A 15,383-nucleotide genomic window follows, 5' to 3' on the forward strand; every position below is an offset into this window, starting at 1 on the left:
GCTGGGGGCAAAGCGCGGACACTTCCTGAGCGGGCACCGAGTAGAGGCGAGGGGCGGGAGGGCGGCCGCGCTGGTGCCGCGGACGGGGGAGGGGGCCCCAAGGGACGGAAGCGGTTGCCGGGTTCCCATGTCCCCGGCGTATGGGGAGCAGTCGAGGATCCGCTGCCTGGGGTCTGAAGGGAGCTGCCTCCGCCACAGCCGCCGCCATGGCCGCTGGATCCAGCCGCCGCCTGCAGCTGCTCCTGGCGCAATGAGAAGAGGAGCTGCCGCCACCGCCCGCCTCTGACTGACTCGCGACTCTGCCGCCCTCCAGTTCGCCGGGCCCCCGCCGTCAGCCCGCCGGATCCCGCCGCTGCCGGAGCCGCAGCGTTTCCCGTCGCATCTCCGAGCCACCCCCTCCCTCTCCCTCCCTCCTTCCCATCCCCCCTTCTTTTCAAGCGTGAGACTCGTGATCCTTCCGCCGCTTCCCTTCTTCATTGACTCGGAAAAAAAATCCCCGAGGAAAATATAATATTCAAAGTACTTATTTTCAATCAAGTATTTGCGCCCGTTTCACGTGATATATATTTTTTAAGACTCCCCCCTCCCTTTTTCCCCTCCAAGGAGAGGGAGGGGAAAGAATTGTATTTTTTTCCCCAGCCCCGAATCATCTATATGTTAAATATCCATACTGATCTGTCTTGAAGGAGAAATACATCGCTCGTTTTTTTTATAGCTGTACAAAAGGAGTGAAAAGCCAAGAGGACGAAGTCTTTTTTTTTTTTTTTAATCTTCTTGTGGGAGAACTTAATGCTGCATTTATCGTTAACCTAACACCCCAACATAAAACAAAAGGAAGAAAAGGAGGAAGGAAGGAAAAGAGGGTGATTCGGGAAGAGAGTGATCATGTCAGGGCGGCCCAGAACCACCTCCTTTGCGGAGAGCTGCAAGCCAGTGCAGCAGCCTTCAGCTTTTGGCAGCATGAAAGTTAGCAGTGAGTATCGATTTTATTTTACACCCCTTCTCCACCTCACCCTTAGAATAAGAAGCCTTAACTAACCAGGATCTTAAAATATTAGACCTCCTGATAAGAATAATCAGAGGTAGGGGAAAAGGGCAAAAACCTGTTTTCAGTCAAGGATGAGGCAGCTCCCTCTTTTCTCCTCCCATAACACCTCCCCCGGTCTCATTAACCTTGAATTGAGAGAATATGCTTTTTATTTGGATGATTTGATTTGAAACTTGTTTCTTTTCTTATACTTTTTGTGCTGTTGGTAGTCAGCTTTATCATGTGCTTGAGTATTTCCATGTTAAAATAGTGATGAAAGTATTTACTTGCTCATCCTTTTGAATAAAGAGAAGGACAAGACGATAAAAATCGTTATGTACATTTGCAGAGTATGTGTCTTTTTGGAATGAGACTTATTTAGCTCAGGTCTCAGGGGTTATCATAGTTTTGTATACTTTCTAGAAAGACTAAATGTCACAGTCTTCTAACATTTGTTTCTTGCTTGTGTGGCTACAAAGTATTTGTTCTTAATCCAGAGATGAACTTGCTCAGTACCTAGCATTCACGTTTGGAGGCGAGCCTTGAGTTCACCCTTTAGAGAGGGTCGGTGGGGGCTGGTAGAGACCCAGTAGCTGTAGTATCGCTTTAGGCATTGTTTTAATTGGACACATGATTTAATGTTATCTCTTAACCTTCCCGTTTTGACATTACCAGTTTACCACTATATAATTTATGTTTAATCAGAAGGTAACTAGGAAGTAGGTCCAAGTTTTGATTGAGGTTTGTATTGTCATGTTGCCAGATACTAAGTTGAATGTTAATTGTCACTGACTCATCATAAAGTTCGGTTTTGGGGTGCCATTGCATTCAGCACTTGTTAAATGATCTAGAGTTCAAGGGTCCCTTCTTAGGACTATGTAAAAAAATACTCTTGCATTGGTTTCCTGCCACATTTAGATAAAACAATGGGTTTTAGTTATAACAGTGTGAATTTAGACCTTTCTGTCATAGGTTTTGCAGAAGGCTGTAGTCCTGTATATAATAGGGGTATTTGAACTTGTGTTCAGGGTTGTTGCTAGACTGTACTTTTGTCCCAGATTTGTGCTAAATAGTCTGTGTTCTTGAGGTGTTTGATATACTAAGTATCTACTGTTACGAAGTATCTCTATTTGTAGATATGTTTATATGGTATTTAGTGACAGCTTATTTAAACCATACTTCCAGAATTTGACAAAAATATCTACATTGTTTCCTTATTCCTTGAGAAAGGGGCACAATGAGGGCAAAGAAAAACTATTTTGTTGCCTAGGAGAAGGAGAGAACTGAAGAACCGAGATTTTAAAAAAATATATACATGCTGTTATGTGAAGTTGATTATATCCTTAAGCAACCTAAAATTATCATTTTTATTGAGTTTAGGATTTCGATTCATGTTGGCTTTTGGACTTGACTGAAACAGGGTAGTCTAAGGTAGTAGCTGAATGGCAGATCAGTTTTAAAAGTTATTTATTATTTATTTTTGTGACTAGTACAGAATGCTGGGTATGTGAAGAGGGGAGCTGATGATGCATTTTTCAGAGAAGAGTCAAGCTTTCTAAGCACTTCATAGGGTCATTTGAAAGGAATATTTTAAAATTCTGGGGTAATTTTCAGCTATGATGAGGCAAATCTTATAATAGCTACTTAAGAGCCTCTTGTGGTACTGGAGTGTTTGTATGTTTTTCGTCTTGGTAATATAGTTTAAAAACCACTTGAAATCAATTTTAGGTAATTATTTTATTAGATCAATTTCAGAGAGCAAAATAGAATAGCTTATAATGTTAAGTTTTTGGACTTTCCATTTTGTTTCCGAGATTTTCTTTGAAAATGACTCCTTAATTCTTGGTAACGTTATTGACTGAGGATGGAGTAACTCTTGTAAAGTGCATAGGTTAAAGTGTTTAATTTTCTGTTCTCATATAGGTCAACTTAACATTTAAAAAACTGGAGTTCAATGCAGATTTTGTGTTTTTGACTACTTTGACTGTAAGGACACTTTAGAAGAAAAAGTATCATTAAACATTTGTTACAGTGCTACTGTTCTAAGGGACCCATGATCAAAAGAGAGATACATAAAGAAATTAAAGTCCTTGGCCTCCAAAAGCTTATCATTTAGTCATAGAGGCAGGTTATGGGACAAAATATGAAAACAATATCATGATTACTGCAAGATTACAAATACAAAAGAATGTTTTGTTAAGAGGGATGAAGAATACAGGGGTGGGGTGAGGCCTCTGGGTTGGAGAGGAAGGACTTCCTGCAGAGATGTGTTTTAAGACAGGTGTTAAAGGAGACAGTCGCTTGAATTGATAGAGAAGCATAAAGGATTCTGGATGGGAGGAATGGACAGAGGCACAGAGATGGTGATTTTTGTGTGGCAGGTAGATAATTTTTGTACTTACCGAGCAAGTTGGTAAATCTGAGTTACAGGGGCCTAAGTAGGAAAATAAGAGATAGAGTTTGGAAAATGTGTTAACCATAGCCGATGGAGGGAAGAGGGGGCCTGTAAGAGTTTGGTTGTGATTCAAGAGAGATTGGGATTTACCGTAGATTGGTGAACAAGATATCTGAAGGTGGTTTGGGCAGCTGAGTTAATAGATAAATTAGAGCCCTTTCAGGGAGATAGTAGGGTATGTTGTGAACATGAGGAAGTATAAAATAAAATGTGAAAATGGTATGAAAATAACACATTTGAGAGAGTGTGAATGAGGAACTGGCAGGACTTTGGATTGGATCGAAGGGGAATATTTGGGAAGGAGTCAGGAGTTAAAAATAAATTCTGATGTTGTTGGTCTGGAAGACTTGACCGCCGAGTTATATTGTCGATTGTAATGGGAAAGTTGAGAAAGTGCTGAGATGAGAAGGTAGATGAGTTCACTTTTTAAAAATTTAATGTACAATAGGTTCCCTTGAAGTTCAGCAGACAGCATTTGGTTACTGGAAATGATATTTAACTTTACAGTCTATTAATTGCACAATTTCTAATTTTTCTTCACCTAAAAATATTGGGTTTATTTTTGGGAGCAGTAAACTAATGGTTTTTATTTAATGCTTTCTGTTAAAGTCTTAAAAAAGAAAGTAATTTTTTATGTAGGTTCAAACACTTCACCCTTGACCCTAGTTGTAACAGTTCCGTGGTAATTTATCAAAAACCAGTGGAAATATTTTTTGGACTAAACTGTGACATAAAAACTTTAGGTATTTTATTTTTTATTTTTTTAAAGATTTTATTTATTTATTTGACAGAGACAGCGAGAGAGCACAAGCATGGGGAGCTGCAGGCTGAGGGAGAGGGAGAAGAAGGTTTCCCGCTGAGCGGGGTGCCAGACGTGGGGCTCGATCCTAGGACCCTGGGATCGTGACCTGAGTCGAAGGCAGATGCTTAACTGATTGAGCCACCCAGATGGCCCCAAACTGGATACTTTAAATAGCCTTTAGTTTAATCTTTGGTACGTTTAAAACCTGTTTTTCATAAATAATGGTTATTCTTAGGTAAACTTTGCACTTAAAATAAATGATAATAATAATAGTAGTCTTTATTTGGTTTGTGAAGGTTGAGTTAAGCATTCATCCCAATTTTGTTTGTTTATTTATTTTAAAGATTTATTTATTTAAAGAGAGGGAGAGCACAAGCAGGAGGGGCAGAGGGACAGGGAGAGAGAAACTCAAGCAGCAGAGGGCAGAGCCCGAAGTGGGGCTTGATCTCACAACCCTGAGATCAGGGCCTGAGCCCAAACCAAGAGTCAGGCCCTTAACAGACTGCACCACCCAGGCGCCCCACTCATCCCAAGTTTAAATCATGTATTTAAATTGTATATTTGAAATATTTCTTTTTACTTAACTATGGTGAAACCAGGGTTCTCTTTTTGGTTCACATTCAGACCCAAGTGTTATTAAGTAAATGTTAGCAGCTATACAGTTCCCCCTGTAGCTTTGTAATATTTTATTACTCAAAGTTTTGAGTAATATTTTACTCAAAAAAGAGAAGGTAAAAGACTTCCTGTGGTGATTTTGGTTAAAATATTAGTAATAAATCCTTTTGGTGTACTGTTGGAAAAAATTTAGCTAATAGGCTAGGTTTAATTTTTAAATACAAGATTTAGAAAGAGGAAAGTAAATCAGTGAGTATCATTTATTTCCTCATATAAAACTTTTTACATCAATTTTTTTAATGAAGAGAGAATAATTAATAGTAGTTGCATATTATTGTGCAGTATTTAGTCATATTGTATTAAAACCAAAAACTATGTGGCAACTTAAGCGTTATCCTGTTCCCAAGGGAGTTTAACCTCCTTGTGACATCTAAAAATTAGCTTATTAGAATTTAGCCAATTTCTAGATCATCCATGTTTATGTGGATGAGAGCTCATATATGAGACTGAAAGCCTTACTTTCATTAAGTTTTCATTCTTTTCCCGACCAGACCTTTCCAGAGTTGTTAAAACACTAATACTTTCATATAAGAATTGCATACTCTTCTTGTTGCATGCATCTGTAGAATGCTAATTGTGAAATGATTATAAGGTACAAGTACTAGGACAAAACTTTAAGGGAACCCAAAGATTCATAAATCGATTTATGGCTGATTGAGAATGGCATTGAGAAAACGAGGTGACATTCATTTCACTGGCGTAGTTCACATGAAAATCAGTTCTTGTACTCTGTGCTGCCTGTCCCTTGTTTTGGCCTTCGGTTGCAGGTGTGAGATACTGTTTTGGAGAAACAGCAAGGCTGGTGAAGCCAGAGTTTTTTAAGTGTCAGCAGCAGATTCTGAGACTAGGGGAGCTCTGTTTTTTGCTTTATGTATGGAGAATGCTGTGAAACAGACACATGCTGACCTGATGCCACAGTTTCATACTTTTTAATAAGACTCATGGGATTGTGGGATAGGGATGGGGATGGGCAGGCTGTAAGTCTGTGGTGTCTCTTGTGATGCTCCACCCTACAATGGAGAATGGAGGGACAGCATGTGGGTGTGACTGGAGTATATGCTGGTACTAACAGGACCAACTGATTTCCCAGATACTGTTCTAAAAACATAATCATTGTAAGTACATGAATTTGTTGGAACAGTTAGCATCATTTTCTAGCATCTTTTTGGGCAGGGGGAGTGGTGGAAAAAGAATCTTAAATGATTTCAAGAATAGAGGTATTTTTATGGTTTACTGGTTTTAGAGTAGGGGTTGCAGTCTTTGGATTGTAATCTTGGTTTGTACAAATCTTCCTTGGTTATGTGAATTGTCTTTGAAATTGATTGAATGTGATGTAGAAGTGTATATTCATATAAAGACCTGTGTGAATAGTATAAGGAAAAACCGACAATAGAGTTAAAGGAGAAAGCTTACTTGTTTTTCCAAAAGTTTCTACCGTTAAATTGATTTTAAAAAGGGACATTTATTTTATTCTATTACTGAGTTTTCTGTTTTTAAAAATAAGTTAATACCCAGCACATAATGGACATTCAGAAAATTATTTCAATATATACTGTATCTGTAATGTGCTTGGTCTGGTATAAAATATAAAGGTAAAACTTTGTAGATTTGGATTCTTAGTTTACAATCCCCCTGCCCCCTTTTGCTTATGTTTTAGGGAGAAAGGTCTACTTTTAAAGGGTATGCAAGTTAAAATTTTGTAAATAGTTGAATCTTATATTTTTGTATTGAATGGTTTTCTCAGAAGCATTCTGGTTTGATCAGATTGAGGCAATGATGTATTTTTTTGGTTTTCAGTTCTGCCAAATCAACTTTTCCTTTTGTCTCCAGGGTTCCATGGCCAACAATGGCATAAAATATAAATCCCTTAATGTGTTCTCTTTTCAACAAATTCTGGAGTCATTAATTTCTTGATTGTCCTTTGAAATTAATTTAATAACATTTCTGATAGAAGAGGAACTGTTTTTCTAGAAACTTGTATTTTAGATGGTGGTGAAATTTAAATGAACTTACAGGCCTAGGATTGAACAGGCGTGCCCCAAAGTCAAAAGTCAGAGAGATGGGTAGGCAGGCAAAAATATTAGTAACACTGGTACAAAACACTAACGTTAGGACTCTTTTTCATTATCATGTGAAATCCTAGGCTTTTGAAGCTAAAAATAAATAGGTTACTTTAATAGAAAGTGGCCACAGATAGTGTGATTGACATGTGATATGTCTATTGAATATTTACTGTGTTCTAAATAAGCATTCTGCCAAGTTCTTTATATGCAATATTTCATTGTAATCATTACAGCAACTCTGCAAACTAGCTAATATATTATCCCCACTTTATAGATTAGGTAAATGAAATTTAGAGAGGTGAAACAATTTATCCAAGATTACTTGGACAAAAAAAAGTTGCTTTGCTAGAATTTAAACCCAGGCATTCTGATTCTAGAGCTCTCGCTCTATATTGTATATATTATAGAGAATTGTAATGCTGTTACCTGTTACTTGGATTCCAGAGGTAAGCTAAATTGCCTTTTGCTTTTAGGATAGTCTTTCATTGCTAATTAGTGTATGTGTAAGACTTTCATGATTAGGGGCGCCTGGCTCAGTCGTTAAGCGTCTGCCTTCTGGCTCAGGGCGTGATTCCAGCGTTCTGGAATCAAGCCCCCCATCAGGCTCCTCTGCTGGGAGCCTGCTTCTTCCTCTCCCACTCCCCCTGCTTGTGTTCCCTCTCTCTCTGGCTGTCTCTCTCTGTCAAATAAATAAATAAAATCTTAAAAAAAAAAAAGACTTTCATGATTAATACTGCTTTTAAAATTAGTTTCAGGCATGCCTGTTAGCAAATATAGTACTTAAGTATTTAAAGTTATATTGAAAAAATGGTCCATTCTCTTAAGATTTCAGGAAAACTTAAGACAAACATGAAAATAGAAATATTAGGGATTATGCCGGTCAAAAAAGAAAAATAAGTAATATATGGAATTTTTTTAATGTTCAGAAAACTGATTTTTTTAATTGAAAAGTAATGATCATACGTAAATCTGGTGTATTTATGTTTCCAGGTAGTATTAGACTGTGATTCTCCAAATAAGCTATTATTAAGGATTATTACTTCTGTCTCTTTCTGTAGGTTGTGAAGTGTTCTGAGTGTTCTCTTTCTCCTTTCAGTATTTGACAGCAGACTTCATGAGTATATATACGTGTGTGTGTGTAGTTTTGTGATGTTACGTATATACAATTAGTCAAATGTCTATTGGACATTTGTTATAACTGTGAGGCTTCAGGGTTTTTTGTTATTGTTTTTGTTTTTTTAAAGAAGAATAGCTATGCATCAACGTGGAATTGCGTTTTTTGGAAAATTGCCTTTTTTGGAATTGGTTTGTATTTGACAATCAGGAAGTAAACTAAAGAGGCTCCTGAACATCTGAAATCCCCAGACAAATGGTGCACTTTGTTCATATGTTTGTTTTTAAGCTGTTATTTACAATTCTTTATTATTATTTAACACATAGTTGTAATTCATTCAGTTGTCTGGTTTTTTAAAACTGCAAATTAGAAGAGAATGAATGGATACTGGTATTAAGCATTACACCTCCTAAAAAGAATAGAAGGAAAAGCAAGCATATTGGGATTACTTAGTGTAGGCTTACAAGCTCCAGGGGAAATCACTCTGATAATTGTTCAAAATGTTGACCTAGAGAAGTTTAAATTATATCTCTTTTAAAAGGGCAGGAGGATACCTGGGGTTCTGTAATAACTTCTCACTACATCAAACATTCTCTAATTTGTTGGTCACTGAAGTGATGAGGAAGAGAAATGGGTCATCACTGGTTGACCAACTTTATTTGCCTTCCAGTGGTATGGATAAAGGTTCTGAAGTTTTTAGTATGCTAGCCCAGATACGTTTATTATCCAGGAACAGCATTTTATCTGATTTAAGGTTTGTTGTCTTTTTTTCTTTTCTTTTGTGGTATTATAGAGTTGCTGTTTGGATTTTAACCTGCTCATAACTTCTATCTGTGGAATACTTGGAAGGCACTGCATAGGGTTATTAAGCTTTTTTATGAATTATGATTAGCTACTGGTAACTTTATCAAACACACTTAAGACCTATTAATGAGAATTTGAAAAGGTGGGTATCCTAATTGTTGATCTGAAGAAAAAGGACAATCATGGCCATCCAATCATCTTTTGGGAGTCTAAGAAATTCTTAAGGGCTTTATTGGTTAGTATAACTAAAAAATGTTGGGTGTTTTCGATTTCTTTCCAAGGAAGGGTAACCTATCTTAAAAATGTGACTCCTTTTACTTTTCCTAATTCCATAAAGTCAGTTAATTCTTTTTTTTTTTAAACTGCTTTTATTTTTTTATTATTTTTTTAGAGAGTGCACGTGTACACAAGTAGGGGAAGGGGTGGAGGGAGAGAAAGACTCTCAAACAGACTCCACATGGAGTCCCACACGAGGCTTGAGCTCAGGACCCTGAGATCATGACTTGAGCTGAAATCAAGAGTTGAACGCTCAACCAACTGAGCTACCCAGGCATCCCAGTTAATTCTTTTTAATGGATTAACCACTTTTTCATGACATGTGTTGAAGTCCTTGAGCTGAGTCAAATTGCTCCTCCTAGATTTTTAAGTCTGTAGAGGCATCATCTGAAGAATTTGTGGTGCTGGCGTAAATACCTGGCATCAGACTGCCAGTATTGCAGGTGTATTTGCTGCAGTTCCCTATTGGCATTTCAGTTTTCACACTATTTATTAAACTCTAAAGGGAAGGGGGAAACTTTGAGTTGGTAGGGTTTCAGTAGTAGTACATAACTGTATGCATATAGGTATATCATATTTATATAATTATAGCAATAACCACAATATTACTAATTGGATGCTGTATGGTAGACAATTACATGCTAGTCTTATTTACATATTTTGCTTTAAAAAATGGAATTTACTCATGTGATTAAAAATTTTCAAGGTTTTTAGTGATGTCTTTGTCTTGCTCCTGCTTTTTAACTACCAGTTCCCTTCCTGGAGACAGCATCCCAGTGTCTTAAGATTCCTTCTGTAGATACTCTGATTCTTTACATGTTATTTCTATTATGGAATTATATTTTGTGTATACATACCTAAGTGAACACAGCTTTAGCATAAGAGTGTTAGAATTAAAACAATTTAAATCAATAATTCTAGAAAATTGCTAATGTTTTCCTTTATAGTAGGTTACTAAGCCCTTATTTTACTGAATGTGAGTTAGATGGGGAGTAAGTGCAAAGATGAGAGAGTGCTTCTCTTGGTAATAAGTAAAATGCTGATAGTCACAACCGGTGAATACTTAGCACGTTTAAAATATTTCCTACTCTGTATTTGAGAAATGATCCATAGCGTCAAGCAGGTATTATCATTCTTGCTGGAAGTAGTTGTCATGGTAAAGAAAAACGCAAAGGAAAACTCACCTTCTCCTTTAACTTTCCATTTTTCTAACATCTTAGATGAGAAAAACCTGTTCTCTTGAGAGATCAGAGGCGCAGAGTGCGTCAATGTCAATGAAGCCTGTGCCTTTTACCTCTTTAAGAGCGCACGGTTTCATTCTGCTTCTAAACCAAGCACTCGTTAGTCTTTTAAAAAATTTTTTTTATTTTTATAAAATAGTACATTCATACGATTTAAAGAAATCAGATTGTGCAGAAAGTCTTATGGCAGCCACTCTTTTCTCCTTTCTATTTCTCATAGGCAAACTTAACTCTGACAGCTGTTTTTCCCTATTAGTTTTTGTCATATTTTTAGTTAGTATACTTTTACCTATTTGTTAAAATTACTTTTTGATATTTGTTTTCTCATTATGACAGATATTATTTATTCTCATCGCCCTTTTGCTAGCATGCTAATATATTATTTTTAGCTAAATAATTCTTTAAATTACTATTCAAATGATTAACACTCAGTATCTAGACACTAAGCAGTATTCTTAACAGAAGCAGATAGTATGCAGTGATCACATAACCTTTTAAAAACGGCTTTATTGAGATATCGAATGATATCTCATACCATAAGATTTATTCATTTAAAGTGTACAGTGGTTTAGTATGTCTACAGAGTCGTGTAGCTATCAACTAATACTAGCACATTTTTGTATGTGCTATCACCCTGTATGCAATGATAGTCATTCCCCACATTCTCCTTCCTCTCAGCTCTAGGTAACTACTAAACTACTTTCTGTTTCTATGGATTTGCCTATTCTCAACATTTCTTATGAATGGACTCATACAATATGTAGCTTTTGTGACTGGCTTCTTTTATTTCATATAATGTCTTCTATGTCCATCTATGTTGTAGCATTTATCAGTACTTCATTTCTTTTTATTTTTGAATAATATTCCATTGTATGGAATTGCCATCATTTGTTTATCTATTCTTCAGTTGGTGGGTATTTGGATTGTTAGCTACTTTCTGGCTAGTATGAATAATACTGCTATGACCATTTGTGAACAAGTTTTTGTGTGGACATGTATTTTCTTATCTTTTGAGTATATTACCTAGGAGTGGAATTGCTGGATTGTATGATAACTGTTAAATATTTTAAGGAACTATCAAACTGTTTCCAAATCGGCAATCACATTTCCTTGCTTTTAATTTTTTTTTTACAGTTTATTGTTTCCATTTTCTTTTTTCTTGTACTGTTTGCAATTATCATAATCTTGATTTTTTTTTTTTACCCCTCAAATTTTATCAAGGATTCTCTAGATTCTACTCCACCCTTTGTCCTTTTCCTGGAGTCCTCATCTTATTGCTGAGATCTGGCTTGGTAGTTCTCCAGGCTCCACTGTATAGCTGTCACCCTGACTTCATTGCTCTTCAGGGTCCACTCCTATTTCCCTGGATGCCATGTCTTTGTATCACAAAGTACTTATCTTAACATAATCTCATGACATCAGCCAGCAATGCCCCCCAAAATTAACTGCTTGGTAAATGTATCTAGAAAAGTTGTTTGTTGGTTGTTTTTTTACACATTTGCTCCAACACAGTAGTTAAGCTGACACACATTTTTGGCATGTGTCTCATCTTTTCAGTGTCTAGACACTGAGGCATAGATGTTTGGGAGGTTACTTTATATCATTATGATCAAGTGATTACCATGCCATCATGAAGCGACAGCTAAAACAAGTACAGCTAAAACAAATATAGAAATCTGAACAATACTAATACTAGACAATTGTTTAAGCCAGAGCTATTCAATATAATGTAAGCCACAAATGTGAGTCACATATGTAATATAAAATTTTCTTTTTTACATTAAAAAGAGTAAATAAATACAGGTGAACTTAATTTTAATAATATTTTTATTTAACCTAGTGTATCCACAATATTATTTCAACATGTAATCAATATAAAATTTACTAATGAGATATATTACATTCTTTTTTTGGTACTATATCTTCACAACCTATTTTACATTTATAGCATATCCTAATTTGTAGTAGCCACATTTTAAGACCTCAGTAGCCACATGTTGCTGTTGGTTATCCTATTGGACGGTGTAGGTTTAGAATTTTGTCCAGGAATTATGTTATCGTGTAATACTGTTGTCAGTCTGTTCAATCATATAGTCTATTTTCAAGGAACAGATAAGATGTATGTAGTTTAAACATACTTCGTTGATATGTCCTATTGCTTTGTTTTGTTTTTAGTCATGTCTTCAGTTAACTTTGAAATTTTATACCACATTAAAGGAGGTTGAGAGATTTATGTTCTTCAGAAAGGTGCTTGCTATAGGAGGTAATGATTTTCCCCCATGTTTTAGCACAACTATTAAAATGTATATTGAATTCTTATTGGTATGTTTGTTAAATGTTGTCATTGCCATGATTGTCCTGAACCCAATGGAATCTTATTAGTCTAAATAGTCTTTATCATACATTATTTCCCCTTGCTGTTTCAAAGACCTGCCCAGCTTTCAGAGACTCAAATGCCACTTCAACCACTTAACTCTTCCCATCCATGCCTTACCCCAAGGCATGAAATTCACTTGCATGTAACTCCTGTAGCACTCTCTATCACTGTTATATTCTGCCTTGCTTGCATTCTGGTTAACTTGTTTTGTCTCTCCCTAGGGGATTTTAGGCAAAAGGAGTATTTTAATTATTTTTGTATTTCCTGCAATGTGGAGCACAGTACCTTTTAAATTGGGTCACTTAATACATGTTTGAGTTGAAGGCAGTCTGTTACGGTAGTTATGTGTATACTATGAATGGTAGTTATGTGTATACTATGCATAGTAGTTACACGGTATAGAGTTTCCAGGTCACCAAACCATCACTGTTATTTCTAGGAACATTTAAGTTTTGATATAAGAAATTAATTTATAAAGTTAAATACGAATTTTTTAAAAAGATTTTATTTATTTGAGAGAGTGAGAGTGAGAGCGTGCGCACGCACGAGCGGGGGCGGGGAGGGGGAGACAGAGGGAGAAGCAGACTCTCTGTGGAGCAGGGAGCCCAATGCTGGCCTGATCCTAGGACCCTGGGATCATGACCTGAGCTAAAGGCAGATGCTTAACTGACTGAGCCCCCCAGACGCTCCTAAATATGAGTTTTTATTTAAAAATGAAGGAGCAATACCAGGGAAGGGTTAAAGACACAGAATTATAGACACTTTATACTATGTGCTTAGCACTGAATGGCTCTGAAACCTTTGGATGGGTAGCTGAATGAATGAAAGAACTTGGGTGCTAGGTTTCATTGGTTGGTGAGCACAGTACCTTTGAAACATTGAGCCTGTCCAGCCACTACAATACCCTTAAGCCTTCCAGGATTTTATTTGGAGTGGGTGAGGATAGAAGAGAAGATTTAGATCAAAGAAGTCTGACAAATCAATTTTTAAATTTTCACTGTAGCTTATCTACAGGAAATAAAGTGAAGAGACAATATTTAAATATTAACAGGCCCTTTCATCATGGATTACTTAGATGTCTAATCTGTATTATGGGGATTTATGAAAACTTTAATTTTTATAGGGCTTCTTTTTGTGTCTCTAAGATAATATTTGTTTGATATAGTAGTGCATATTAGTATATCAGTTGAAGAGAGAGAAATATTTGGGCTCTCTTGCTAAGTAATCCAACCTCGTAACTAGCTGTAAAATTTGGCTGTATTTGGTTTTGAGAAGTCATGTTGTCATAATAATAATTTGGATTCCACTGATCAACATGGTATCTGCCTCTGTGACTAATTGTGTACATCGTGAGATGTTTGGCTGGTTTTTAGACATGGAAAAGATTTGTTTTCTCTGTAACAATTGTTTGGTATGCCGTCCTTGAAATCCAAGAGGAGTTACTAAAGAAGAAAGTATAGTTCTATTTAAATTCAGTCGAACATCAGGGATAACCTTTCTTGAGAGACTTTTGAGACCTTAATATTATATTTTATTTATTATTTATTATTATTATAAAATATAATATTATATTTTATTTATTATTTTTTATTATTATAAAATATTATATTTTTCCTCTCATGAGCTTCTAGATACATTAAAGAGTGACTGTGTACATTCAAAGGATAGAGGGAATGTTCTAGTGTTATATTTCTGCCATAGTGGAGGATGAGTACCTAGTAGAAAATAAAGGGTGTGTGTCATGACCTAAAACTGGAGCAGATGGACCAGTTCCTGGGGTCCTTAGAAAAGGAAGATCCCAAGAACCTGAGGATTCTCTGACTCTACTGCCTTGCATATAGCATTAGTGTAAATTGTACAGCATGTCAGCTACCAGCATTAGTTTAGGTATAAAATATTGTTTAAAAATCCAGTGTCCCAGTTAAAAAAATCTTTTTATTTCTCACATATACCTGAGAAAGCCTGTGTACTTTCTAAAGTTTAGGGAAGAGATGAGCAAAGCTGTTGTGGACCATGACAGTGAGGGTTGGGAAGAAGTTAATTAGAAAAATGTTTATGGTTATGATGGATATTGAGTTTCTGTGGATGCTGTATTGATGGTACCCCAGATCTTAGAACTAGAGTAATTCAGATTCAGTTGCCCTTTGAGTATTTGCTGTGTCCCAAGCACTATCCTTTCATTTAACTTTCATAATGCTTTGAGACAAAAGTATCTCCATTTAATGGATGAAGAAGCTAAGTTAAAAATATTCTAATTGCTTTATTCAGGATCTTATAGGTAGTAGAGAATAGGTCCAGCATGTTGAACTCAGGACACCAGACTTAACATAAAAGAAAAAAACTTTTGAGAACTTACTATGTCATTGTACTGTACTAAGCCATTTATTTGTATCTCATTCAGCTTTTACAGCACCTGGTAAGGCAAATGTAGTTTATAAATGAGTAACCTTGAGGCTGAGAGTGTCTTACATAGCCAGCAAATTTTATCATCATACTTTGAATTTGTTCTCTTAACTCCTGCACTGTGTTGCCTTTATAATTTGGAAAGA

At 36.3% G+C, this 15,383-nt stretch overlaps 1 protein-coding gene across 5 annotated transcripts in view; it reads left to right on the forward strand.

Annotated features, from left to right (window-relative positions):
• Positions 1-372: 372 nt before the first annotated feature.
• GSK3B (glycogen synthase kinase 3 beta) overlaps positions 373-15,383 on the forward strand; it is a 201,925-nt gene continuing 186,914 nt past the window's right edge. For all 5 annotated transcript variants that reach the window (XM_026494220.4, XM_026494227.4, XM_026494232.4 and 2 more), the window contains exon 1: positions 373-973. In XM_026494220.4, coding sequence (XP_026350005.1) covers positions 886-973 — 88 coding nt within the window. In that variant the 5' untranslated portion in view covers positions 373-885. The remainder of the gene's footprint in view (positions 974-15,383) is intronic.

The sequence above is a fragment of the Ursus arctos genome, unplaced genomic scaffold (genome assembly GCF_023065955.2).
Source record: "Ursus arctos isolate Adak ecotype North America unplaced genomic scaffold, UrsArc2.0 scaffold_4, whole genome shotgun sequence".
Lineage (NCBI taxonomy): Eukaryota > Metazoa > Chordata > Mammalia > Carnivora > Ursidae > Ursus > Ursus arctos.